We start from the raw sequence: 24415 nt of genomic DNA on the forward strand, positions 1-24415 counted from the left end.
TGGGCTCCTGCCCCCACCCCCCGCCCCGCTGGCTGGTCAAAAATATGGCCAGTTTATATAAAATCCTGTTTTGTTCATAGTAACCACTCTCCCCTCCCCCTCCAACTCTACTGGCCAAGCGCACTTAAAATTCTAAGGCCTCCATTTGAAAAAGGAATCCTCGGTAAATTTCAGGAGGCCACCCAGCCAAAGGGGCCTGGGAGAGGGACGGCAGGGAACGACCCCTGCTCCAAAGCGCACATCCTTTTCCTCAATCCCTGGCTAGAATCTCAGGGACCCCAGGGGTGGAAGGGAATCAGGCAGTGTACATCTCCAGTGCCAAGCTGGAGGGGAAGGGGTGGTGCGTGGGCCGCCTGTGCCCTGGAGGGGTGGGCTGCGAGTCCCAAGTGCTGAGTCAGGGTCCACTGGGCACTATCCTCCGCAGCGCCCCCCCCCCCCCAAGCTCTGGAGATTTGGGAGGCTGCGGGGTACGGTCCCGGACGGTAGGAAGCCAGGTGCGCAGCGGCGGGTCCCGGCGGTGCCAGGCTGGACACAACAAAAGCCGGGCTTGGGGGAGGGCCGGGAGGCGCGGGAGGCGAGCGGGGAGGAGGCGGCTGGGAGCTCCCGGAGCCGGCATTGGCCGCCCGCCACTGGGGGGCGGAGCCCAACAATCCTCGGAGAGCAATAAAAGGCCGGCTCGGCCCGCGCCCGCGGCGCACACAACCACAGAAGGCAGCTGAGTATCGGAGACCAGGCCCGCGGCGCGCTCGCTCGCTCTCTCGTTCGCTCGTTCGTTCGCTGCCCCCCGGCCCGCTCTCGTCTCCGCGCTGCCGGCCGCGCCCCGCGCCCCCTCATCGCCCCCGCGACCAAGAGCCGAGAAAGTTTGTGCGGCGTGTGCGGGCCGGAGCGGAGGGCGCGGCCGCGGAGCGCCGCCCAGACCCGCGCTGCCCCGGCCGGCGAGAGGGGAGCGCCCCGAGCCCAGGCGGCGGCGGCTAGCCGGAGCCCGAGCCCGCGCCCCCGCCCCCCGCCCGCCATGGGCGCCGCGGCCCGCAGCCTGCGGCTTGTGCTCGGCCTCCTGCTGCTGGGGATGTTGCTCCGCCCGACCGACGCCTGCAGCTGCTCCCCGGTGCACCCGCAACAGGCGTTTTGCAATGCAGACGTAGGTAAGGACGGCGACCCCGCCCCGGCCCGGCGCCCACCGTCCCTACGGGACGTGCTGGACCCGTAGGTTTCGCCGGCGCCCCGCCCGCCCGCCCGCCCGCATCTTGCAGAGGGACCCAGCGCCCGCCTCCGGGGCCTCGGTGCCTTCTAGAATCCTGCAAGTTGATGCCAAAATCGTACTTTTTACCCCCTTCCTTCTCTTCCTTTATTTTCCTCTCTGCCGAGATGCTTCTCAACCTCAAAATTCCACCGAAATTCCGCTGCAGCTCCAGCCCCAGAAAAGGGAGCCAGGGAACGGATTGGATTTTGGCAGGCGGAGGGCCCCGGGATGCCAGCGCGGGGGGTGGGGTGGGGAGGGGGGGGCGGAGCGGGGAGAGTGCGGGACACAGCCTAGGGGGTGGGGGGACTCTCGACCTCGGTGGGTTGAAGGACCGGGGACCCCAGGAAGAAACTTTCACAGGTGAGATGGGACTTGGGCTCCTCTGGGCTTGGAGCTGGGTGGGGAAGAGCTGCGCTGCCTGGGCCTCTCCCACCAAGCCGCCTGTGGGGCTCACCAGATTAGGCTGGGGCTGGATGGAAGCTTCCCTCCCCTGGTCAGGTTCCCCAAGGGCTCAGTGGAGCAGCTGGAAAGAGCCCCAGGGCCGGCTCCTCCCATGTCCTGCCCAGGAGGCATTGCACACAGGGACAGGCAGGAGGGTCCTTGAGTGGTGACTGCTTTTTCAGGACATCCACACAAGCTGGGGACTTTGGTGACTGGAGGTTGCAGGTAGTATGGCTGCTCAGGGTGCCCGACAAATATCTGTTCCCCTCAGGACCCCTTGCTCCCCACACATGGGAGCTAGCGAGGAAAGGAGGAGAGCCCAGCTATTTGTTCTGATAAGCAGAGGGGCAGGAGACAGAAGTGGGGAGAATGCAGCAGAAATGGGAGGAACCCGCTGGGCCCTGGAGGTTTCCATCCAGTTCTGGCACTCGCAGGCCTCTACTGCCCTGGTGACAGTCAGCCAGGTTTTCCTGGGGCAGGTTCAGTTTAACCAAAAGGATGGGTGCACAGCAGGTGGGCCTCTGCAGCTCACTCTCACCTCCTGACAGGTTTGTTTTCTGCTACTAAGTCTCAGCTGCCAGCCGTGCATCCTCTTGCCAGCTGTGGTGAGGCTGGGCTGCCCTCACCTGTGCAGACTCAAAGGCAGGGTCTCCGGGTTTCTCCTCTTGTCAGCCATGCCCCTCTGATCTCCCCACACTCCCCACGGCTCCTGGCCACGCTTCAGTTGGCCCTTGGAGCTGCCGCTGTTGGCCTGGCGCGGGAAGTCTTCAGGTGACCCTACCTGTGCGCCTCACGTAGCTCAGGCCACCTGCACTTGGGGCACGGTGTGTGCTTGCAGAGTGGTTTCCACACAACCCGAACTGGGGAAGTTCTCCAGTTTGGCTTCGCTGCTCAGCAAGACTGGTGGGGGGAGGAGAGGCTCCTCCCAGTGGCGGAGCCAGGATTGGCCTTGCATGCGGTGTCCCCTGGGAGTCCAGGCCTGTCCAGGCCCCTTGCGGAGAGAGAGGCTGTGCTTCTAGGGCAGAATCAGGCCCAGGCTCAGAAGGAATCCGTGGCTCAGGAGACTCTAGGGCTTGGTTCACAGAGGCTGAGCAGGAAGGGGTCGGGCCTTGGGTCCACCTCACACCCCTCGGCCGCACGGAGAGAATGCCCAGCCAGCCACTCCCATCCTTGCCCAGTGTCAGCTGAGGCAGCGCTGGGGCCGTTTCTGCTTTGGGTTTGGATCAAGGGCAGCAAAGGTCAGGGTGCAGCAGTGTCCGAATGCCCCGAGGCCCCCTCTTGTTTCGCGCGTTACCCGCTCCGCCACCTGCATCTGCTGGCGTTTGTGGCTTAGTCATCACGTAGAGCCAAAATTTTAACCCCAGCCCAGCTCAGAGGTTCCACAGGATCGCGCCACAAAGCCCATTACATTAGGTTCCCATGGCTGCTGTAACAAGTGACCACAAACTGGGGGGCGTCAAACAGCGAGAATTGATTCTCTCCCAGTTTAGGGGGCCTGACATCCAAAATGAAGGTGTTAGCAGTGTAGGTTCCTTCTGGAGGCTCTGAGGGAAAATCGGTTCCACCCCTGGTGGCTCCAGCAGTCTTTAGTGTCCCTTGGCTTGTAGACACATCACTCCAGTCACTGCTCTGTCTTCTGGTGGCCTTCTTCTCTGTGCGTGTGTCTCTGTGCCCTCTCCTCTTATTAGAATACCCGTCGTTGGATTCAGGGCCCTCCCTAGTCTGCTATGACCTTATCTTAACTTGATCATATCTGCAAAGACGCTATTTCCAAATAAGGTCACATTCACAGGTTCTGGGTGGACATGAATTTGGGGTGGATGCTGCCCAGTATTGTTCCATGGGCAGCCCTTCTGTGCTTAGTCAACTCGGGATATGTCCCAGAGACATCCCAGGGTGGCCATGGAGTGAACCCCACAGTGAAAGCTGTAGCCTTTCCACATGTGCCTCTCCTTTGGGTGGTGCAAGTTCATGGCTTCTGGGTGATGATTCCCCGCTCTGGCCGAGAGCATAATTGCCTCGGGTCTGGGTCTCTTTGTAGACATCGAACGTCCGGCTCAGACCTTGGCTTTTGTAGTTTTAAAGCCCTACAGGTGACTGTGCCACCAGGGCAGTGGCCCGGGGGTTCAGGAAGGGTGATGGTCTGCTGTACTTGGGGTCCCTAAAGACTGACCTTTAGTGCAGTGTGCTGGTTCCTTTAATTGTTGGCTGGACGCAGGCTTGTGAAATGGCTTGGTGTCTACAAGAGGCAGTTGGTTTAGGAAACATTCATTTTTCTGTCTGCCTGTGTAAGGATTTCTGGGGGCATCTCCTTAGCTCTTGCAGCCGGTAGGATTGGAACTGGGGTCGGCAAAAGAGTTTGTTATGAGATTGAGGATGAAGGGGTGGGAAGAGGTGACCGGGGCTCCTCCTGGAAGGCCCTGCTCCCTGTCCTTTCCAGAAAAGTGAGGATGAGCTTCCTTTCCAGGAAGTCTTTTCGCGTCTCAGAGCCCTGCTCGGATGTGCCGCCAGCCTCGTTTCCTCTCATCTAATGGGGTCCTTCGCCATCTCCTACAGGCCTGTACGGCTCCAGTAACCTGGCTGGAAACCAGCTTTGGGCTTGCTCTTCAGGTAGTGCCACAGTGCGGGAGCCTGGAGTTCCTTAGCCAGCTGAGTGGCTTGGCAGACCTGGGCCGCTTGGGCTGGTTTCTGGGGTCGAGGGTGAATCCAGGAGCTCTCTGGGCCCAGATGATAAACTCTCCCCCACGGCCTGGATGGCGAGGCCCAGGGCCACTGTCTCCCAGGAGGGCAGTCTCCATGCCGTCTTTCTCAGGATGCTCCCATTTCTAGATGCTGCTTTTTGCAAACCCTTCGGTGGTCTCTAGCACCAGCTGGGGCAGGGCCCACAGCCTGGTTGCCAGGGCAAACAGGCTGGCCTTGGGCACACACTGATGGGGGCCAGATAGCGGCCACTCGGGGAGAAACACAGTAGGCACTCAGAAGCGGCAGCATCCTCACCAAACATGTGCTCGGGGAAAGCAAGGCAGGTGAGCTTCCTGTGCGTTGAGTGAGGCCTTGAGCGCACGGGGGCTGGGATGGGGGTGGTGCTGTGTAAAGACACTGTTGGCAACTCCTTTCGCAAAGTGTATAATCAGTCTGTGTTTCGTAATCCCGATTTTCCTATCGGGCTCACCTGTGTTGCAACAAGCAGTTACAGGGTGCCCAGCTCTGCCCCAGGGGACATAAGGGAGAAGGAAGGCACGATCCCTGCCCTCAGGAAGGAGCGCTAGGACACTGGTGCCAAGCAGTGTGGAAGCACGTTTAAGACTGTGGGTCAGGGTGGGCAGAAGGCATGTAGACTCCCCCCACCCCGACCGCCCGCCAGGGGCGTGGCTTAAAGTAAGTCAGCCTCCATGTGCTTCGGGCAAATAATGAACCAAGTAACTGTCACAAGGTGAAAAGCATTTGGGCATCTGAAGAGAGATAACGGGTTCCGATGAGAGGATGGGGAGGGGGCCTTGGGGGGCCCTCGAGTTCCTGGGCTTGGTCTTGGACAGTGTTCCTGGAAGGATGTATTCGCCAGGGGAGTGACTGGAACCTGGGTTGGGAGATGGGAAGAGATGTGTGCAGCGCTTGGAGGCTGTGCTGCGGGCATGGCACGTGGCTGGGAGGGAGCTCTCCCCACCCCACGTGTTCCTCCCTCTCTGATCTGAGGACATGGTGCCAGCCTGGGGCCTGCTGGGTCCCCTGGAGTCGGTGGTCCTGGCCGCTAGTCCTTGAGCTGCAGGTGGGCTTGGGTCCTGCTGCTCTTCTTTTTCATCTCAGCTGGCTTGCCCAGAGCATCCCATTGGTGCGGGTTTAGACGACTCCCAGGCTTTGGGGGTCGGGGGGTGGACGCAGCCACCCTCGTCCTGATGCAGAGCTGCTGATCCAGTGCCCAAGGGGCTGTGGGAGCAGATGAACCCCTTGGGTTCCAAAATGGCTAAGAGGTATGCTTGGAGGACCCCAGGAGGTCTGAAGGATGGGAAAAAACAGCAGGAAAAAGCAAAAGCATGTGTATAACTGAATCACTGTGCTGTGAACCTGAAACTGTCACAACATTGTTAATCAACTGTGACTCCAATATAAAATGAAAAGTTAAAAAAATAAAAATTAAAAAACAATGAAATGGGCTTCCCTGGTGGCGCAGTGGTTGAGGGTCCGCCTGCCGATGCAGGGGACATGGGTTCGTGCCCCGGTCCGGGAGGATCCCACATGCCGCGGAGCGGCTTGGCCCGTGCGCCATGGACGCTGAGCCTGCGCATCTGGAGCCTGTGCTCCGCAACGGGAGAGGCCACAACAGTGGGAGGCCCGCACACCGTAAAAAAAAAAAAAAAAAAAAAAAAACAATGAAATATATAAGTACTAAGGAAGTAATGTACGAAGTGATGACTATAGCTAACACTGCTGTATGACGTATAAGAAAGTTAGGATTTGCTCTCTTAAGAGTTCTCGTCACAAGGAAAACATTTTTTTTGTTTTTTATTTTATATCTGTGAGATGATGGATGTTAATTGAACATGTTGTGATAATCATTTCGTAATACATCTAAGTCAAATCGTTACGCTGTACACCTTAAACTTATACAGCGCTGTATGTCAATTATATCAATAAAACTGGGGGGGAAAAAGCATGAAAGGAGATAAAGAGAAGGCAGACTAGGGGTGTAGGTGCCACCGAGCTCTCCCCTGCCTTGGAGCTCGACTCAGGTGCCTGCCCTGGACACCCCTCCACCCTGCAGTGTGTGTGAGAGCACACGCACTCCACACACACACAAACAAGGGGCTGAGGGCAAGTGGTCTTGTGGCTAGGATGGTCTTTCTGGAAAGAGAAGGGCAGACTGAGGAAATCAAGGTTGAAAGCGTAAAGAACCCTAAATTGGAGGATGGAGCTGGGGGAACATGTACCAGGCATGGTTCAGTGCATGATTTTGCAGTGCCAAGGACAGGGACAGGCTGCCTGGGAAAGGTGCGAGAGAGTCTGGGTACAGAGCAGGCTCGGGGGCAGGAGGGCCCGAGAGGCAGAGTGGGACTGGACATCTGGTTTATCACATAGCGTTTGCATTCCATCCCGAGGGCCTGAGGAGAGGCATCGAGAGTGTGTACCTGTGGGTGACAGCGGGCATCACCCAGGGAGTTTGCTGGAAGGCAGTTGTCTGAATTAGCGTCCCATATTGGACCCTTGGGGCTCAGGGCGTGGGCATGGGTATTTCTCAGACTCTCCAGGTGATTCTGACACCCACCACCAAAGTTTGCACAGAGCAGTCATTTCCAAAGCGAGTACCCAAGACAATCTGAGTGTGAGAAGAGAACGTTATAGATACCTCACTATACGGATTGACAGGTGCACTTGTGCATAGTTTTAAACGAACAGGTAGATTTTGAGTGCTGGGCTAGGCTTCTGTTTAGTTGCTACAGGATCCGTAGACTGCGAGGGCCATAGGGGGTCGGGGTGGGGGGAGGCTTATGTGAGATGCCCCAGAATGCTGGGAGGAAAGGCAGCCAAGGGAAGTGGGGAGGGAGGAGGACTTCCAGACTGAGGGGCGGTCTGGGTACCAGCGTCTCAGAAAGGGCAGGAATGAAGCTGGCTCCCCCAGCCCAGGCCCAGGCTCTCCCAGGGCCCACCTCCAGGACCCCTGAGGCCTGGGCTGGCTGGAATCCTGGAGCCTCTGGCGCCGCCATCACTGCGTGCATGTGCAGCTCCAGTGAGAAAGTGATAGAGACCCAGGTGAACCCCATTTTGTAGCTGACAGAATTGGGGTCCGCCTCGTCCAATTAGCATCCTAGGTTAAGCTACTGGAGACCCCAGCAAGGCGGACTGGGCAAGTGTTTGCTGTAAAAATTAAATTGAGATGTAATCTCTATAAAGAAGGGTCCTAACCTGGGGGACATAGACGTCTGTTCAGAGATGGGCCTGGTGGGGGGCGGTCTTGAGCCCTGAAACTGTAAGCAAAGCTGTGTGTGTGTGTGTGTGTGTGTGTGTGTGTGTGTGTGTGTGTCCATGTTTTTCTGTGGACAGGGGCCATGGCTTCCACCAGGTTCTCAAAGCGGTATGTGACCCCTAAAAGGTTAATCACTGCCTGTAAAAGACTTTTTTATGGCCTGTGGGGAGGGGTGAGAGACATGGTGGGAAGGGGCTTTGAAACCAAAGGGTGGGCAGCCTTGCACCCGGGCGCAGCAGCAGAGCCTGAAGCCCCGGCAGTGGGAACCAAGGGGGGTCTTTGTTGTCCCCCCACCTCCCCGAGAGCTGTTAGACATGGGGGGAGGGAAAGGTAGCTGCAGGCAGAAGAGCAATGTTAAGGGCTTGTAGTCAGTCACCCAGGTGAGCGGAGCAGGCACCTGCACGAGGGAGGGACTCAGGAAACGGAAGGCAGGCGGGGGGTGACCAGCTGGGACGGGGGCTGCCTCTGGGGTTTGACCTCAGGGCCAGGGCCAGGCATCCCCTAACGTGGTCAGGTGTTCAGTGGGGTTCCCTGCTGAGTTCTGCTGAGAGAGACAGTGGGGTCTCCGGCTGTAGTAGCTACAGCAGATTATGGAAGTATGTGAGGGGCCTCGGAGGGAAGAGGAAGTGGGAGCAGAGGCAGTGGGAAGTGGGGACACATAGGTTTGGAGCAGCATGGTTAGGGCAGCTGCTCTGCAGCCCCACGACTCAGTCCAGGGGAGAGATCTTGGGCAAGTGCCCTCTGCCACGGTTTCCCCATCACCAAAGAGGTGATAATAATTTACCTACCTTTTAAGTTTGTGGGCAAAGATCACAAGAAAGGGCAGAGGTGCAGTGCCTAGGACGGTGTCCATGGAGGCTCTCGGGGTTGCGGCGGGGGGACTGGCTCTTTCTGTGCCAGATGCTGTGCTGGACGTGTAATCTTCACCCAGCCCTGAGGTCTGGCCATGGTTATCACACAGGTGGGGGGCGCAGAGACACACAAGCCTGGGCTCTGGTGCCTCCAGGAGGGCCCAGGGGACTAGGAGGGAAACCGTGGTAGTTCTGTGAAGGAAAAGTGACTGTGACAAGTAACAGTAACAGCAGCTGTCATCATCCATGCTAAGTGCTTAGAACTGTGATCCACACGTTCCTCGTGTTAACGCGTCTGATGCACAATTATCCCCATTTTACAGATGATCAGACTGAGGCACGGGCTGATTAACTTGCTTGGGTCACATGACTATCAAATAGCAGAGTAAGAAGACAGAGGGTTTTAAAATGAAAGGAGACTTAACAGCGAGGAGGCTGAACGTGGCGATTCTGGTCCACCTTGGCTTGGAGGGAGGGGGTGGTCTCTGGGGAACATGAAGGTTGGAAACTCCTGGAAGCTGACCTTGTTCATGAGATTTGCTCATCAACTGGAGATGAGCTAAATTAAATGAAGCTTTATCCTGACAGCAGAATATTAAGCAGTCATTTTAAACAGTATTATAGATTCATGTTTTTGACCTAGAAAAATGTTCAGAGTGCATTAAATTTAAAAGCCCAGTTACAGTCAGTATGCTTTCACATTTCAAACACTGTCTAATATAATTTTTAAGTGCACCATGCGTAACTGTACATTGTAACAAAAAGTTATCAAGCAAATACTCAAATTAAGAGACTAGTCATTGCCACCCTGAAACCTCAGTTAATCCCTCCTGGTCCCAACCCCCTCCTTTCCCTTAGATAACCACTGTCACGGGTTTTTATGGTGAAAATTCCCCAGCATACAGAAGTTTTATTGCTTCTGTATGTATCTCTATCCTTTTTTTTTTTTTTTTTTTTTTACTGTGCATGTACAGAAAAGTCTGGAAGGGTGACTGTCAAAATTCTAGACAGTGGGTGAGATCAAGGGTGATTTTTATTTCGTTTTGCTTATCTGTATGTGCTAAATTTTCTGTGATTAACGGGTGTGAGTTGTATAATTATTTTAAAGTTAAAAGGCAATGGGGTGGAGGTTTCTTCAGGATGGGGGAGGCAGAGGAGAAGGCTGAGGGCGAGAGGGTGAGTGCCCTGAGCCCGGAGGGAGGGGGAGCGCGTCCAGGGCTGCCCACCTTTGCCTTCATCCCCCAAGAAGCAGATTAGGGAAGGGTTTATTGCCTCTTAAGAAGGCTGTTATTGTTTTTCTGCCTCAGAGACTTACGCTTTACTGAGGTGTAATTCACATACTGTTCACCCACTTAAAGTGTACAATTCAGTGGTTTTTAGGGCAGTCATAGAGCTGTGCAGCCATCGCTACCATCTGATTTTGCAGCATCCCGAGGACCCCTGAGCTGAGTACATCTGAGGTTTCCGAGGTGAGACTCAGGTGGTGTGTTTCCACCTGGTGCTGCCCCAGCAAGGCCGTGCCCTACAACAGGACGCACAGGATGCAGTCGGCCTCCTAAAACTCTGCTGGCCTTTCAGCGCTTGGCAAACTGCACCCTGGCCCCAGACTGCCTATTGTGGTAAATACAGTTTTGCTGGGATGCGGCCACGCCCATTCCTAATACAAAGTCCGCAGCTGCTTTTGAGCTACAAGGCAGCGTTGAGTAGCAGCGACAGAGCTACATTAGTTATTGTACCATCTGGCCCTTTATGAGAACTTTCCCCCGCCCCCCTGGGTGTGAGCTTCCTGGGGCTGGCTCACCTCTCACCTGATGGCCCGCTCCCTGCTTTCCAGAAGAAATGATGCTCGTGGATATCATTCTCTGAACTGACCCCGAAGATGCCGCAAATCTTGAACCTGTGGGCCTAAGAGAGAGAGGGATGAGTTTAAAGGCCATAACCCCTCTGTAGTGGAACGTTCTGGGGTGGAGAGTCCCTGGGGACAGAGCCTGGCTCGGGATGAGTCTTCATGTGGCCCTTTCTGATCTGTGGTCTGGAGATCTTGGTTGGCCTTTCCGGGAGACCCCTTAGGGTCAGGGCATCCTCACGAAGTTGGCTCAGCACCCCGGCTCTGCACCAGGCATGGCCGAGGCCCCTCTGATGACAGTCAAAGGCCCTAGTTAGGTCTTCCCTGGTTGGCACAGCGGTTGAGAGTCCGCCTGCCGATGCAGGGTACGCGGGTTCGTGCCCCGGTCCGGGAAGATCCCACATGCCGCGGAGCGGCTGGACCGTGAGCCATGGCCACTGAGCCTTGCGCGTCCGGAGCCTGTGCTCCGCAACGGGAGAGGCCACAACAGTGAGAGACCCGCGTACCGCAAAAAAAAAAAAAGGCCCTAGTTAGGAGGCACTTCAGCAGCTGATTCTTAACCAAGGACAGAATGAAATGGACCGACATTTTAGAGGAAAAAAGACGAAGTGGAAGGTATTGGGAGAAGAAGCCTGGGGCTTTGGAGCCTGTTAGAGCTGGTTCTGAGTCCTGACTCTGTGCCTCTGTGAGCCTCGGTTTCTTCTGTAAAAGCAGAATTAAACTCCTCAGGGCCGGGCCATAGCAGATGCTGAGTGAATTTCTGATGTATGAGTAAAGTGTGCAAAAGCATGAGAGGGACTCAATAGATGTCAGCCCCACCCACTCCACCTAGAATTCTGAGATCCTGGATGATGCTTCTGTGAAACCTTGTGGCCTCTGTCCCCAGAGCTCCTCAAGAAGAAAGTCATGTGTGTGCAAAAGGGAAATAAACCTCCTCTGACATTCCTGGCCCCCTCTGCTTTCTCTGTTCTTCCTACAGTGTGTAAAATTCAGCCTGGCCTCTCTCTCTGTGGCCCAGCTCACTTCTGCTGCCCTTCCTTTAGTCCAGATCAAGAGTTCAGGGCCGGTGGATGGGTTTTCAGCACAGGCCACGTGATGTGAGGGAGACGCGCTCACGCCGGCTCCCAGCACTGTATGGAAACTGTACCTCTGATGGTCCCCTGCTCTGCCTTCTCCGTGCCGCCACTCCCTGGTCACTCCAGGTAGTTGAAAATTCACTGTGCAGAGTTGGTTGACCCGCCCCAGGCCGCCTTGTCCTCACCTGGGTCCCATGACATGTGAGGGTGTAGAGAACAAGGACGGGGTGGGAAAGATGCCAGGAACACGTTAGATGTGGAGGTGCGCAGGAATGATCTTATTGGGCCACATGTCTAGAACGTTTGCAGGCACGCGATGAGGTCTGAGCTTGCGGTGACCCCGGGCGCCGCAGCCTCTGGAGTCCAGGGTGCTGTCAACAGACAGCACTCCGTGTAGCCGGGAGAGAAGGCCGGAGGTCACTCGTGGGCTTCAGGTTCCTGTGGATTGTTCTGCTCCGAGGGGAACATCCCTTTCCAGGAGGGCTGTTGACCCTGTGACAGGGCGATTTTGGGGGCAGGCACAGTTCTCTCCTGGGGGCTTCTCTCTGCAGCCCTCCAGCATTTAATCTTCAATCCTCAGAAGCCCCTGGGAGAAATGGCCCAGCCATGCCCAGGCAGAAACCAGGTATCTCAGGAGGAATGGTGTTGGAGCAGAGCCATGATGAGCACTGTCAGTCCCCAATTCTTGGTTGTGACATCTTGGCCCCTTGGCCCTGTTGGATCCAGGGCAGGGAATAAAGGAATAAATCTCAGGTGGTGTATGTTTCTTGTGCACCGGTTCGGCGTCGGGGGGGGGGGGGTGGGGAACCACCGGCAAATAGTCACCAATCATGTCTCTTCGATAAAAAAACATCGACTGTCTAGGGATTTTCAGTGCAAAAGGACTTCATCTCTTCCATTTCACAAGGACTCATGAGGTAGGTGGTAGGTCAGGCAGGTGTCCTCCCCTGTCTGGATGGAGAGCAGTCCATGATCTACCCAAGGTCGCGCAGCCAAGGGCGGCACCAAGAATCTAAGGAACTGGATCCTGGCTCAAGTCTCTGGAAATAGATCAGACGTCACAGCTTTGGCCTTTCCGTTGCTCTGTTCTGTGTGGCCAAGAGGCTTGTTGTCCTTGGAAGGGCTGACGCTAAGTAGGTGTGTTTGGTCCTAACCTGAGCAATTTAGAAGCTTGGAAGGGCATTTTGACAATGCTGATCAAGGACTTTAAGTCTCCCCTTGAATGTAAATTGGTGCAGCCACTATGGACCACAATATGGAGGTTCCATAAGTAAAAGTCAGACTCACCGTGTGATCCAGCCATCCCACTCCTGGGCGTGTGTCTGGAGAAAACTAATTCGTAAAGATGCATGCACCCCAGTGTTCATAGCAGCACTGTTTACAATAGCCAAGACCTGGAAACAACCCAAATGTCCGTTGACGGAGGAATGGATAAAGAAGATGTGGTATATTTCTACAGTGGAATATTACTCGGCCATAAAAAAGAGTAAAATAATGCCATTTGCAGCAACATGGATGGACCTAGAGATTCTCATACTAAGTGAAGTAAGTCACATAGAGAAAGACAAATGTCATATGATATCACTTATATGTGGAATCTAAGAAAATAATATAATGAACTTATTTACAAAACAGAAGAGACTCACAGACATAGAAAACAAACATGGTTACCAAAGGGGAAAGCTGGTAGGGCCAGGGGCGAAGGATAAATTAGTAGGAGCTTGGGATTAGCAGATACAAACCACTATATATAAAACATATAAACAACAAGGTCTTACTGTAGAGCACAGGGAACTATATTCAATATCCTGTAATAAGCCATAATGGCAACGCATACAAAAAAGAATATATGTATGTATAATTGAATCTCTTTGCTGCACACCAGAAATGAACACAACATTGTAAATCAACTATACGTTAATTTAAAAAAAAAAAAGAAAGAGTCTCCCCTTTGGTCAAGTAACTCTAAAGCTAGGAATTTTTTTGCGGGAAATAATGAAGTGCATGTGCTGGCATCTCGTGACGAGGATGCTCACCTCCATCCTGTTTATCTCAGTGTTAGAAGCAGATACAGCAGCAGGGCAGTGGTCAAGTAAATCACAGCCTCGGATGCTCTGTGGGACCAAAGGTTGTAGAATTTTTTTACTGAAATGTAAACTGTTCAGATAAAGGAGGGGAAATTTGGCTTTCTTTTGCAAGTGTGTGTTTTCTAATTTTTCTCTGTTGAACTTGAATGATATGCGTCGTTTTTAAAGTCAGAGTTTGCTGAAGTGTGGGTCTGACTGTGCTCAGCAGTAGGTTGGGCTGCGCTATTAAAGCTGGGTTGGTCCTAGTTCATTGATGGGCCCCATGGAGCAGAGACCCCTGAGCAGAGCAGGTTCATCCGGAGGATGGGGGCTGCATCCTAGGAATCACTAAGATGGTGTCGGGAGAGCCCGGGCTTGGGTGAAATATCTTCAATGCAGGAACTACCTGGGGAGCACGGCAGTGGTGGCCATTCCAGAATGCGTCAAAGGCCCCACAAGCTGAAGTTTTTGGCCACCATGATATCTGCACTCTCCCCAAGCCCCGCCCCAAACTTGTCCCATGCTGAAGGTGGGTGTACATGATCGTGCTGAGAAGAGGCTAAGGGGTTGGGGGCTGGGTGTGCTCTGGGAAAGGAGAAATGGACATAAGACTTTGTGTCTATGGGGCCAAGAAGAGGGGCCCAAAAAGTGGGTGGGGAGCTGTGGTTGAGAAGTTCAGGAGCAGACTTCCTGCCCCACGCCGGGTCGGGGACCACATGACCTCCCCAGGGCCCTTCCAGCCCCACACAAAGGCTTTCATCCCTGGATCAGCTCTGCCTCCAAGGTTCCAAGTCCCTGCTGTTGACTTTCGCGAGAAAGCAAACCCTGAGATCGGTTGCTTTGACATTTTGGGGCTGTTATCATGTTCCCCAAACTAAATTTCTCAATTGTCAAATTTGTGGAGGGTGCCCTTAGCCCTAGAAACGAGGTCAGGCATGTCCTATTTCTTATTTTGGGTGGATGGGTGGGTGGGTGGGTGACATGGGGGCCCCAGGCCAGCATTCCTTCCCCCCACCTCCAGTCGGCTCAGCTCAACAGTGGATCCTGGAGGGGCAGATATCCCCAACCTGAGTGGGACCAGACGCCCTCCCTGTGGGAGGAGGGGTGGCCAGCGTTGTCGGGAAGCCCTGACCTTGAGGTGCAACAGCTCAGAAGAGTGACACCCCGATGAGGAACGTCACCGTGCTGCCAGGCTGGGACAGGAAGGATTTTCTCCCTGCCAGACCGTCTTTAAACACCGAAAGCACGCGCACGTCAGGCATCTTCACGGGGCCCCCGAGGTGGCCATCCCTCTGCGCATCACCCCAGCTGTTTGAGCCAAATCTTTGTGATCGGTGGACTCACAACAGGTGTGCTGACAGGTGCTCGTCCTCTGGCTGGCTCGTCACTGTCCCTGAGTTCACCCCAGCTCTGATGTCAGAGCACAACAGCTCTGTTGTTCCCATGGCAGCGGCTGCCAGAGTTCACCAGCTGGGGCGGGTGCTGGGCTGCTGGTGGAGGTGGGGAGCTGCGATTCCAGCCACCTTTGGTCAGTGGGCCCCAGAGACCCAATGCAGAGCACCCAGGGCTGAGGTTCTTGTTGTGTCCCTGCCCCCTTATCCATTGTGAGGGTGGACTTCTTTCTGTGCCCAGTGGTTTGGTGAGGGCGCCTTGGGAAGTGGGCCAGTAAGGGTGTCCAGGACACATGCCAAAAGGCTAATTTGAAAGTCCTTGCACCACGGGGTTCTGCACATACAGTTGGATCGGGGAGGATGGGCAGTGGAAGCTGGTGGGATGGGGTTGGGAGTGAATTTGGTGGTTTTGGGGGGGAGATCATCATACAACAAGAACAGTTGTTGGCACTGGGGACCCCTGACCTAGGTGGGGTAGCTGCAGTAGTAAGGCTGGAGGGAAAGCAGATGACATCGTCAAGAGACATTTAGTAAGGCGCCAGTTGGATCAGCCGTAAGCAGCCCCCCAGCTAGCCTGGTATCTCCTGTGAGTTTGGAAGAGCCTGTGCCTCATGTCTGTCTTAATGAAGCTGGTCGGGGAGGTAACGGAGACAAGATGACAAGGGCTTGTTCTCCTAGAGGCTGGCTGCCCGGCCATCTCAGCCTTCTAGAACTGTCCTTATCCTGAGTGTGCATCAGGGAGATGGTTAAACATGCAGATTCGCAAACCCCACCCCAGGATTCGGGTGGAAAAACGTGCGGTGGGGCCTGGCCAGGACGCATAGTCTACCGTGATCGCCTCCCCACCAGGTGATTCTGATGCAGCTGGTCTAACACCCAGCCGGCTTTATGAACCACTACTCTGGAACTTAACTGAGGGAGAGTCAGGAAGTGAGCAAAAGTGGAAGCTCTGGGCAGCACACTGGGTGTCACAAAGTGTATTTCTAGCAGCTAGAACTCAGAGAAATGGAGTTTAAAATGTTTCTGATGTTTGTTTTATCTGGGCTTGGCTCGGATGCCTCCAGTGATGGGTGTCTCACTACCTACCAACTCAGCCCAGTGATTTCAAGACAACCCTGTAGAAAGTGCTTCTTTCCACCCGGGCCAATTTCTGCCTCCCTGTAATGTGTTCTTGGTGGTCTGGTCCAGGCATCTGGAGGCACGCACAGTAAGTACCACCCTCTTCCCCAAGCAGCTTGCCAAGGATGTGGGTGTTTCTGATGGTAATGAGCGCTAGCATCTGTGTAGATGATGGGTGTTGCTGTTATTATCCCCGTTTTACGGATGAACAGAGACTGAGGCACCCAGAGTTAAGAAACCTGTGCTAGGTCACACAGTTAGTCAATACTCTGAACCACCAGAGTACACTGTTCTAGACTCTTAGGACTTTCCTTCCTATGACCTGTTTTTGTTTGTTTTTTCATTCTCCTCCTGAACTCTGAGGCGCTTCTTCCCATCCTTAACCACTCTCTGCCTTTCTGAACCATATCTGGGAAGACATACCTCTCCCTTACTCAGATTTTCTCCTTATTTAGTAAAAGTGTAATTCGCATTTAGTGTGTATTTCTCATTAGGTGAATTCCTAATAATTTCTTTTCTTTCTTTTTTGTTTTTTGCCGCACCGCGTGGCATGTGAGATCTTAGTTCCCCGACCAGGGATTGGAAGCGTGGAGTCTTAACCCCTGGACCATCAGGGAAGTCCCCCTAAAAATTTCGATAGTTGTATTTTGATTTTAAAACTTGCAGGCCATCCCGTTTGATCTTCACGCATCCCATGGGGTGGGAACAGGGTGGGTGTTCCTCCAAGTGCCTCTTTCACGTTGCGGCCGGGAATGTCCAGGTGAGTCTCACCTGTGCAGGGGCTGGGCTGGACCATTACCCTGCTTGTTTCAGGCGTTTCTAGCAACACAGGTAACGATCGCATTGGCTCTTTTGGTGACCACGGTCTCTGCCGACTGAGCTCACAGCCGGCTCGGACCCTCTCATCTCCAGCTTTGCTCCTTCGGAGCTACATTCTCCACTTGGCACTTGCAGGGTCGGATGTGGGGACCCACGTGTGGGTTGTAGATGTTTTCCCAGTATGCTTGGCCTTGTTAGATTTGGCCAGGGGTTCAAGCCTGTGAAGAATCTGAGCTGAAGGCTTGCATGCCAGCAGCACGGCTGGTTTTCCATCTCCCTGTGGGTGATTGAGTGCCGGGGACATCGCATCCAGAGCTGGTGGCCATGGATTCAGACGCTCATGTACTTGACTCATGGAAAGCCCGCCAGGGCCCCAGCCTCTACTCTTCTTGCTTTAGACACACTTTTAAGACACTGATTTGTGTGGGTCCCACATCATAGCAGTTTAGAAGCCGTATGAGAAAAGGGGGATAGGGTGCTGTCAGACACACAGACAGAAAGTTACAACTACGGAGGAAGCTATAAGAAGTACACTTAAAAACTCCAAATTATATTCAGGGGTCATTTAGTTTAGAGGAACTCTGTCATATATATATATATATATATATGATTTTTTTAGTGGGGGTCCTATATATCTTAAAAGCCCTTGAGGGATTCTCTATATTATAGTTCTAAAGATAATCCAGAGTTGTAAGAAGGTCAAATTATGTCCCTTCTGTGTGCTCTCAGGAGACAGAGAAATGTTTAACTTTACACATGAAAGAGTAAGCTTTACTTATATGGAAATGTTCTCTCTGGCCATGCCAGCTAGTTGGGAGCCCTTTTTTTTTTTTTTTTTTTTTTTGGCGATACGCGGGCCTCTCACTGTCGTGGCCTCTCCCGTTGCGGAGCGCAGGCTCCGGACGCGCAGGCTCAGCAGCCATGGCTCACGGGGCCAGCCGCTCCGCGGCATGTGGGATCTTCCCGGACCGGGGCACGAACCCACGTCCCCTGCATCGGCAGGCGGACTCTCAACCACTGCGCCACCAGGGCAGCTCTAGGAGCCCTTTTATAGCTATTTTTAAATGTTTCAAAAGAAAATGTGCTAAACTGTGTCCCTGGGGCGTTGAATCTGTGGGCCCCGGAGAAAAACGGGAGCATTTTCCTGTTGCTGCGGAAATCAGGGGCGGCCTTGTCAGGGAGGAAGAACCAGAACAGGGCTGGGGAGAGGTGGGTGGGTAGGATGAGGGGGGCTCTCTTTGAGGAAGAAGGACGGGCACGAGCACAGCGAAGGTGTTGGACCTGGGTCAGGGGCATTTGGGATGCCCGGCTGGGGAAGGGGGGCCGGATCCTGAGCTGCTGGAATGTTCCCAAGCCTGTCGGCCAGGGACTGCCCGACCGACTTTGGTGAGATGGTTAACTGAGCGCATTTCTGGGCCCCTCCCCACTGAGGCAGAGGTGGGATCGGTCTGGGGCGGGCCGCCAAATCTGCATCTTAACTAGCAGTTCAGGCAACCCGTGAGGCAGGTGGCCTCTGGCTATGCTTGGAGACTTGCTGGTGCCGACTGCACAGGGCCCGTTGCAGATGCTCAAGTGACACAGGTGGCCGAGTTAGAACAGTGGCTGTAGCCATAGTGCTGGGGAGGAGGAGTCAGGTGGGGTGGAACGGGGGTGGTGACAGGGAGCCTGGTTAGGAGGCTCAAGTGAGACCCTTCGACCGGAGTCCGGTCCACCTGGCATTGGAGCCCCTGGTTTGGGCGCCACCCAGCCTCCTTCGTGGTCACCTTTCTTCCTCGGCCTGGGGTACCCTGGAGCCTCCATTGAGGGATCAGAAGGCAGGAGGGCTGCTGCGGGTCTGGCCCTTCCTCGTGGCCTGGGAGGGGGTCTGCCTCGGCTGAAAAGTGATCTGAGCCACTACCCAGGTGACCGCCGCGGGCTGGCTCCACGCACCGGGGACGCAGAGGGTGAGAGGAGAATGGGCCCAGTGTCCTTCCCATCTGCCGCTCTGAGTGGAGCTTCTGTAAGGAGAGGGCTGCGGCTTCCCGAGGGGTTGAAGGCAGCCATCACAGGCCAGCCCGTCCCGCTTCGGGGGAGCAAGGTCAGAAGGCCCGAGAGAGAACCCCGACACTCAGAACACTGGTCTCAAGTCAATGCGCAAGGAAGGGCTTGGAGGTGAGGGCATGGGGCAGCTGGGGACATGGGCAGAGAGCAAGGGTGCCTCTGCCAGTTGGTACAGGGATTTCAGTTCCTGAACGAGGGAGCTGACTCTAATTTCCGGGCTTTATCCCTAAGATCACCACCCAAATGTTTCAGGTCTTCATCCATTTGCGTGTCTCCAGGAAAACCACCTGGGCAGCAGTGGGGCGCCCACCCCAACGGGCCTGGCTCAGGGTGTAACGGGTGACCGAGTGGGTGGGGGCCCTCCAGAGTGGGAGAGGCTCGTGCAGGTTTTGCTCATTGTCACCAGTTAACATGGGGCGTGAGCCAGTGGCTCCAGGCCCAAAAATAGACCTTGGATCCCGGGGTGCAAGTTTCCCCATTCTCTACAGGTGAAGCGACATTCACAGCGCTCTCCCTCTCCTCACCTGTTTGGACACCCCTGTGGCCATTCCCGGGGGTGGGAAAAGCTCAATCTCTGACATTTGGGACCCAGATTCCAACCCAGCTCCTCCCTGTGAGCTGGGACGGTTACTCAGTTTCTGCACTTCTGTTTCTTGGTGGAGTACAATTGCTGGGTCATACGGTAGATCTACGTTTACCATCTTATAGAACTGCCAAACTGTTTTCCAGAGCAGCTGCGCCATTTTGCATCCCCACCAGCAGCATGTTAGGGTTCCGATGTCCCCACGTCCTCACCAAGTCTTGTCATTGCCTGTCTTTTTCATTGTAGCCATCCTAGTGGGTGTGAAGTGGTATCTTCATTTTGCGTTTCCCTGATGAGTGTTGGTGTTGAACATCTTTTTATGGGCTTTATTAGCCATACGTAAATCTTCTTTGGTGATGTGTTTATTTCAACCTTTTGCCTATTTTTATAAATTTATTTATTTATTTATTTATTTTTGGCTGCATTGGGTCTTCGTTGCTGCGCGCAGGCTTTTTCTAGATTGTGTTGAGCGGTGGCTACTCTTCCTTGTGGTGCGTGGGCTTCTTATTGCGGTGGCTTCTCTTGCTGTGGAGCACGGGCTCTAGGCACGCGGGCTTCAGTAAATGCGGCATGAGGGCTCAGTAGTTGTGGCACATGGGCTTTGTTGTTCCGCGGCTTGTGAGATCTTCCTGGACCAGGGCCCGAACCGGTGTCCCCTGCATTGGCAGGCGGATTCTTATCCACTGCACCACCAGGGAAGTCCCTGCCCATTTTTAAATTGGATTGTTTGTCTTCTTATTATTGTAAGAGCTGTTTATACAAACTGATTCAAGTCTTTTGTTGGATATGTGATTTGCAGGTATTTCCTTCCAGTCCTTGTCTTGTGTTTTCACTTATTAACGATGTCTTCTGAAGTGCAGAGGTTTTTAATACTGATGATGCCACACTTATCAATTTCTTGTATTGCTTGTGCTTTTGGTGTTATATCTAAGAATCTTTGCCTAACCTGAAGTCATGAAGATACAGTTGTTTCCTTCCAAGCATCTATAGCTTTAGACCTTACCTTAAGGTCTGTGATCACTTTAATTTCTGTATATGGTATATAATTTTGTATATGATGAGATAAGGGTGTAAATTAATCTTTTTTGCATGTGGATATCCAACTGTCCCAGGAACGTTTGTTGAAAACGAACAAAAAAATGACTTTTTCCCCCATTGAATGGCTGTGGCGCTTTTGTTGAAAATCTCAACCATTGTGTTTAATTTCCCAGCTTTCTCTTTCTCTCTCCTCTTGCTCATTGTGGTGGTTGGCAGACTGGTAGAATATGATGTTAACCGCATTTCCACATGTATAACTGCATCATCATAGTTTGCAAGAGCCAGCGGCTATGTGACCATTGGTCAAAGACAAGATGGTCTACCCGAGTAGCAGCTGCCGTCTGCCAGCTGTGTGATTTGGGTCAAGTTTCTTAATTGCTCCCTGCCTCAGTTTCCCCACCCGTGAACCAGGGGTGCTAATAACTCCTTACCTCGACGGTTACTGTAGAAAAGATAAGCGGAGGGCAGCCCACACAGTTGACATTAGTTGTTCCGCTGATGCAGCTGTGTTTCTGATGACCAGCATTACTTTGGGCTAAAATTGCTCAGCCTGGCTCCGCACATCCTAAAATAAAGAAGGGAAGGGATACCCACACAGTTGAGGGGCGCCCCGTGCAGACCGCAGTGCCTAGGAAGCAGCTCCCATAGCCCACACATCTGGCCGCTTTTGACATCAGCTGTAAGTGATACTCTTTTTTGGTGTGAATGCACCTTCTTTAGGAAGCCCTGGCAGAGCACGTGTCCCTGAGTGATGCCAAAGAGATGTGAAAAAAGAAATACCACTAGCTTAACTCCTCTCTGGTTTGCACTGAATTCTAGTACAAACATGCACGTCAGCACACTCACCCACACTCACCTCCCCCCACACACACACACACACACACACACACACACACACACACACACACACACACACACACCTTTCCTGGCAAGCTCCTCCTCCTTTACCGCTTCCGCCTTTCATTTGTAAGTAGCTCCCTCCAGAGGGCCAGACATTTGCATCACCCCCACCTGAACCCTAACTTGTCTCCGAAGGTGGGGTCTTAACCCTAGCACTGGACATCTGGAGCCTGGTCCCTGTTTGTCGTGGGGCCGTCCTGGAGGGAGGGGGGCTGTAGCACCCCCCCTTCCAGTTGTGACAACCAAAACTGTCTCCAGACATGGCCACATGTCCCCCTGGGAAGCAAAACCACACCCCACTGAGAACAGCTGCCCTGCCGGGTCTCATTAAAGGCGTATGAGACAGATCGGGAGCCGGAGAACAGACCCTCGTGGGCAGATGTCAGGAAAGTGATCTGGAGGGTCACGTCCCCCGGCCTGTCCTGCACTCAGAGCCCCATGTGCCTTGTCTCCAGGGCCTCACTGTGCTCGGAACGCTCCGGGCAGCGCTGTGCATCTTCCTGCCCTGTGGGCTTGCCGTGAAACGGCCGTAGCACCTGTGGCTCCTCGGCCCTGGTGCCCTGGAACCTCCACTCTTGGTTCACACCACCTTCTCTCCGAAGCCGTGTCTGCAAAGGCCCCCGACATGAAAGGAAACGCGGAGAGAGCCCCTTGGCGGAGCCCCAGTCCCGACAACGAAGCCTTGCTTTTGAGGCAGAAGCACCAATTGCTACACGTCCGAGAGAAAGGAGACCTGCCCCCGCAGAGGAGACAGGACCTCTAGCAGTGGAAGAGCTGCCCCAGCGCTTGGCCGAGGAGCTGCAGGCAGAGCAGCAGGAGGCCCCAGGCCAGCAGGTCCGAGGCCTGGAGAGGCTGTACTTAGCACATCTGTTGGAGGGGAGGCGGTGGCGGGCAGACTGGCCGAGGACCATGAACCTGACTCAGAGGGCTCGACCCAGCCAGGAGCAGCCAGGTCGCCCAGGGCCGAGAGGAAGCACACAGTGGCCGTGTGGCAAGAGAAGGGACACAAGGAAGAGCTGGTCTGACGGCAGCCCTGGTGCACCACGTCCCGGAGAAGAGCGGTGGACCAGGAGAGGCAGGGAGCCTCCAGAGCCACGGGCCTGAGTCCTCGTCCCCTGAGCCCACCAGAGAGGAGTAAAGGAAAACACGTGCCTTCAATGAAGACCGGCGGGGGCCACCGTCCCATTGACCCTGGGCTGAGCAGAGGGACAGACTTGGTCCCTGCTGCTGTAGGGGAGATCAAATGCCTGGAGGAACGGGAGACCGAAACAGCCCAGGACGGCAGGAGGCAGCTGGGGAAGCAAACGGCTTGTCTTCAAGGCCCGAAAAACCACTGTTTGGATCAGAGCCCCGAGGGCAAAGCCGACGACCTGGAACAGCTGTGGCCAGTCGGCTCGACCTGCAGAAGGGGGGCCTCACCGCTGGCAAAGCTCTGTGACAAGAGCAGGTGGTAGGGAGAGCTGGAGTTTGCCTCTGAAGAGTTGTTGTTTGGTACCAACCGGAAGCTGAGAAAACACCTGAACTTGCACCTGGATCTCAAGCCCGGGATGGATCAGAGCCCCAGTGAAGAACAGGGCTTTGAGGAGACGCAGGCGTGGAGAAGGGAGAGCCAGAGAAAGAGGAATGCAAGAGATGCAGAGATGGACATGGTGCCCGCCGGGGAGCCCACAAGTCCAGCGGGGGTGGACGCCCACCTGACGCCGTCCAGAACCAGCTTGAAAAAGTTACTAAGCAAGCCCAGGAACCAAAAATCCCATAGGATGGCCAAGTGCGTGCTTGAGAATGACAGTAAACCGTGGTCTCCCGAGGCAGGGACATCTGTCGATGAAGAGAACCTGCTCTCGTGCAGCCCCGAATCCAGCCAGGAGCCTCCCCGACTGGACGCCCTGGTGCAGGGCTCCCTTCAGCTTCACCCGCAAGAACAGGCAGACAGAGGTGGCTTGACGGCATCAAGGCAGAAGCAGAAAATGCAGGTGGAGCAGAGAACACCAAAGCAGCTGGACTCGCTCGAGCAAATCAGACACCCCAAGATGAGCTTGGAGGCTGACCTCCAGACGGAGCTGGAAGATGGGAGGAGGGAACAGGGGCAAGCTTCTCTGGCTCATCGGAAGCCTGACTCCCCCTCCAGAGCAGGAGAAGAAAGGAGGGTATGACCGCAGCCCCACTTCCCCCTCGGCCAGCATTGTCCACGATGACAGGCACAGTCAGATGATCCGTGACCTTCAACAGCAAATTCTAGAGCAAAACAAGTTGCACAAGCGGTTTCTTGAAGAAGCCAGGAAATGCTTGTGAGAGTTTCAGGGAATATGTTAAAAGCGAGAGTCCTGCCCCTGGTAAATACATCACTGATAACTGAGCTGGCACCCAAGTCTGTGCGATTGTATTTGCACCATCTGCTCAGAAACCTGTAGCCTCTTTAAAATGGGCCAACAGTCATCCTTCCATCCTTTGGAGCGAATTCCTCTGCAGGAATCATACTTATTGCCAGTCTCGCCTTTAAAACTAAGTCCAATTCAGGAAGACTCCTTAGCACGAACATGTGGGGCGCGGTAGGAGGGTCTGGCCATTGTAGCTCAAAGGTGTGTCCCGGAGCTGAGGCTGTTTTCACGTGCCACAGCACAGATGGAAACACCAGGTACATTTAAGTGCTTCAGATGTTTTGGCGAAATGAACACTGGACTTTGAGGGGCATGCAAGGTCAGACGGGCGCAGTTTCAAAAGATACATCATTTGTTGCTTAGCCAGTGGCTGAGACGTTAATGGAGAGATTTAACAAAAATCTTTTAGTCTTTCAAACCAACGTCATTTAATAGGACATCAGTAACATTCTTATAACTTTAATATTAGAAAGCAGGAGGGAGGGAGAAAGGAGGGGGAGAGGGAGGGAAAGAAGGGGGTCGAAGCAAGAGGCAGAAAGAGGAAAGAGAGAGAGGGGAAATGGTTCCCAGCAACTCAGCCCTATAGACTCCTTCTGGGGCTGGCAGTGCTGGGGGAACCAGGGTGTCTGGTAGGTTCCCTACCCTCCAGCTTTACCTCTGACCCAGAA

At 54.3% G+C, this 24415-nt stretch overlaps 2 protein-coding genes across 2 annotated transcripts in view; both read left to right on the forward strand.

The window, feature by feature from the left end:
* Positions 1-682: 682 nt before the first annotated feature.
* The window catches only part of TIMP2 (TIMP metallopeptidase inhibitor 2), a 51013-nt gene continuing 27280 nt past the window's right edge, over positions 683-24415 (forward strand). The window contains exon 1 of the mRNA XM_033846976.2: positions 683-1142. Coding sequence (XP_033702867.1) covers positions 1013-1142 — 130 coding nt within the window. The 5' untranslated portion in view covers positions 683-1012. The remainder of the gene's footprint in view (positions 1143-24415) is intronic.
* CEP295NL (CEP295 N-terminal like) lies at positions 14471-24222 on the forward strand. Its single transcript, XM_019938821.3, is given in 4 exon segments — positions 14471-22145; positions 22148-22255; positions 22258-23495; positions 23497-24222. Coding segments are annotated over 4 exon segments (1683 nt in total). The 5' UTR covers positions 14471-21994; the 3' UTR covers positions 23683-24222.

This window comes from Tursiops truncatus, chromosome 20 (assembly GCF_011762595.2).
Source record: "Tursiops truncatus isolate mTurTru1 chromosome 20, mTurTru1.mat.Y, whole genome shotgun sequence".
Lineage (NCBI taxonomy): Eukaryota > Metazoa > Chordata > Mammalia > Artiodactyla > Delphinidae > Tursiops > Tursiops truncatus.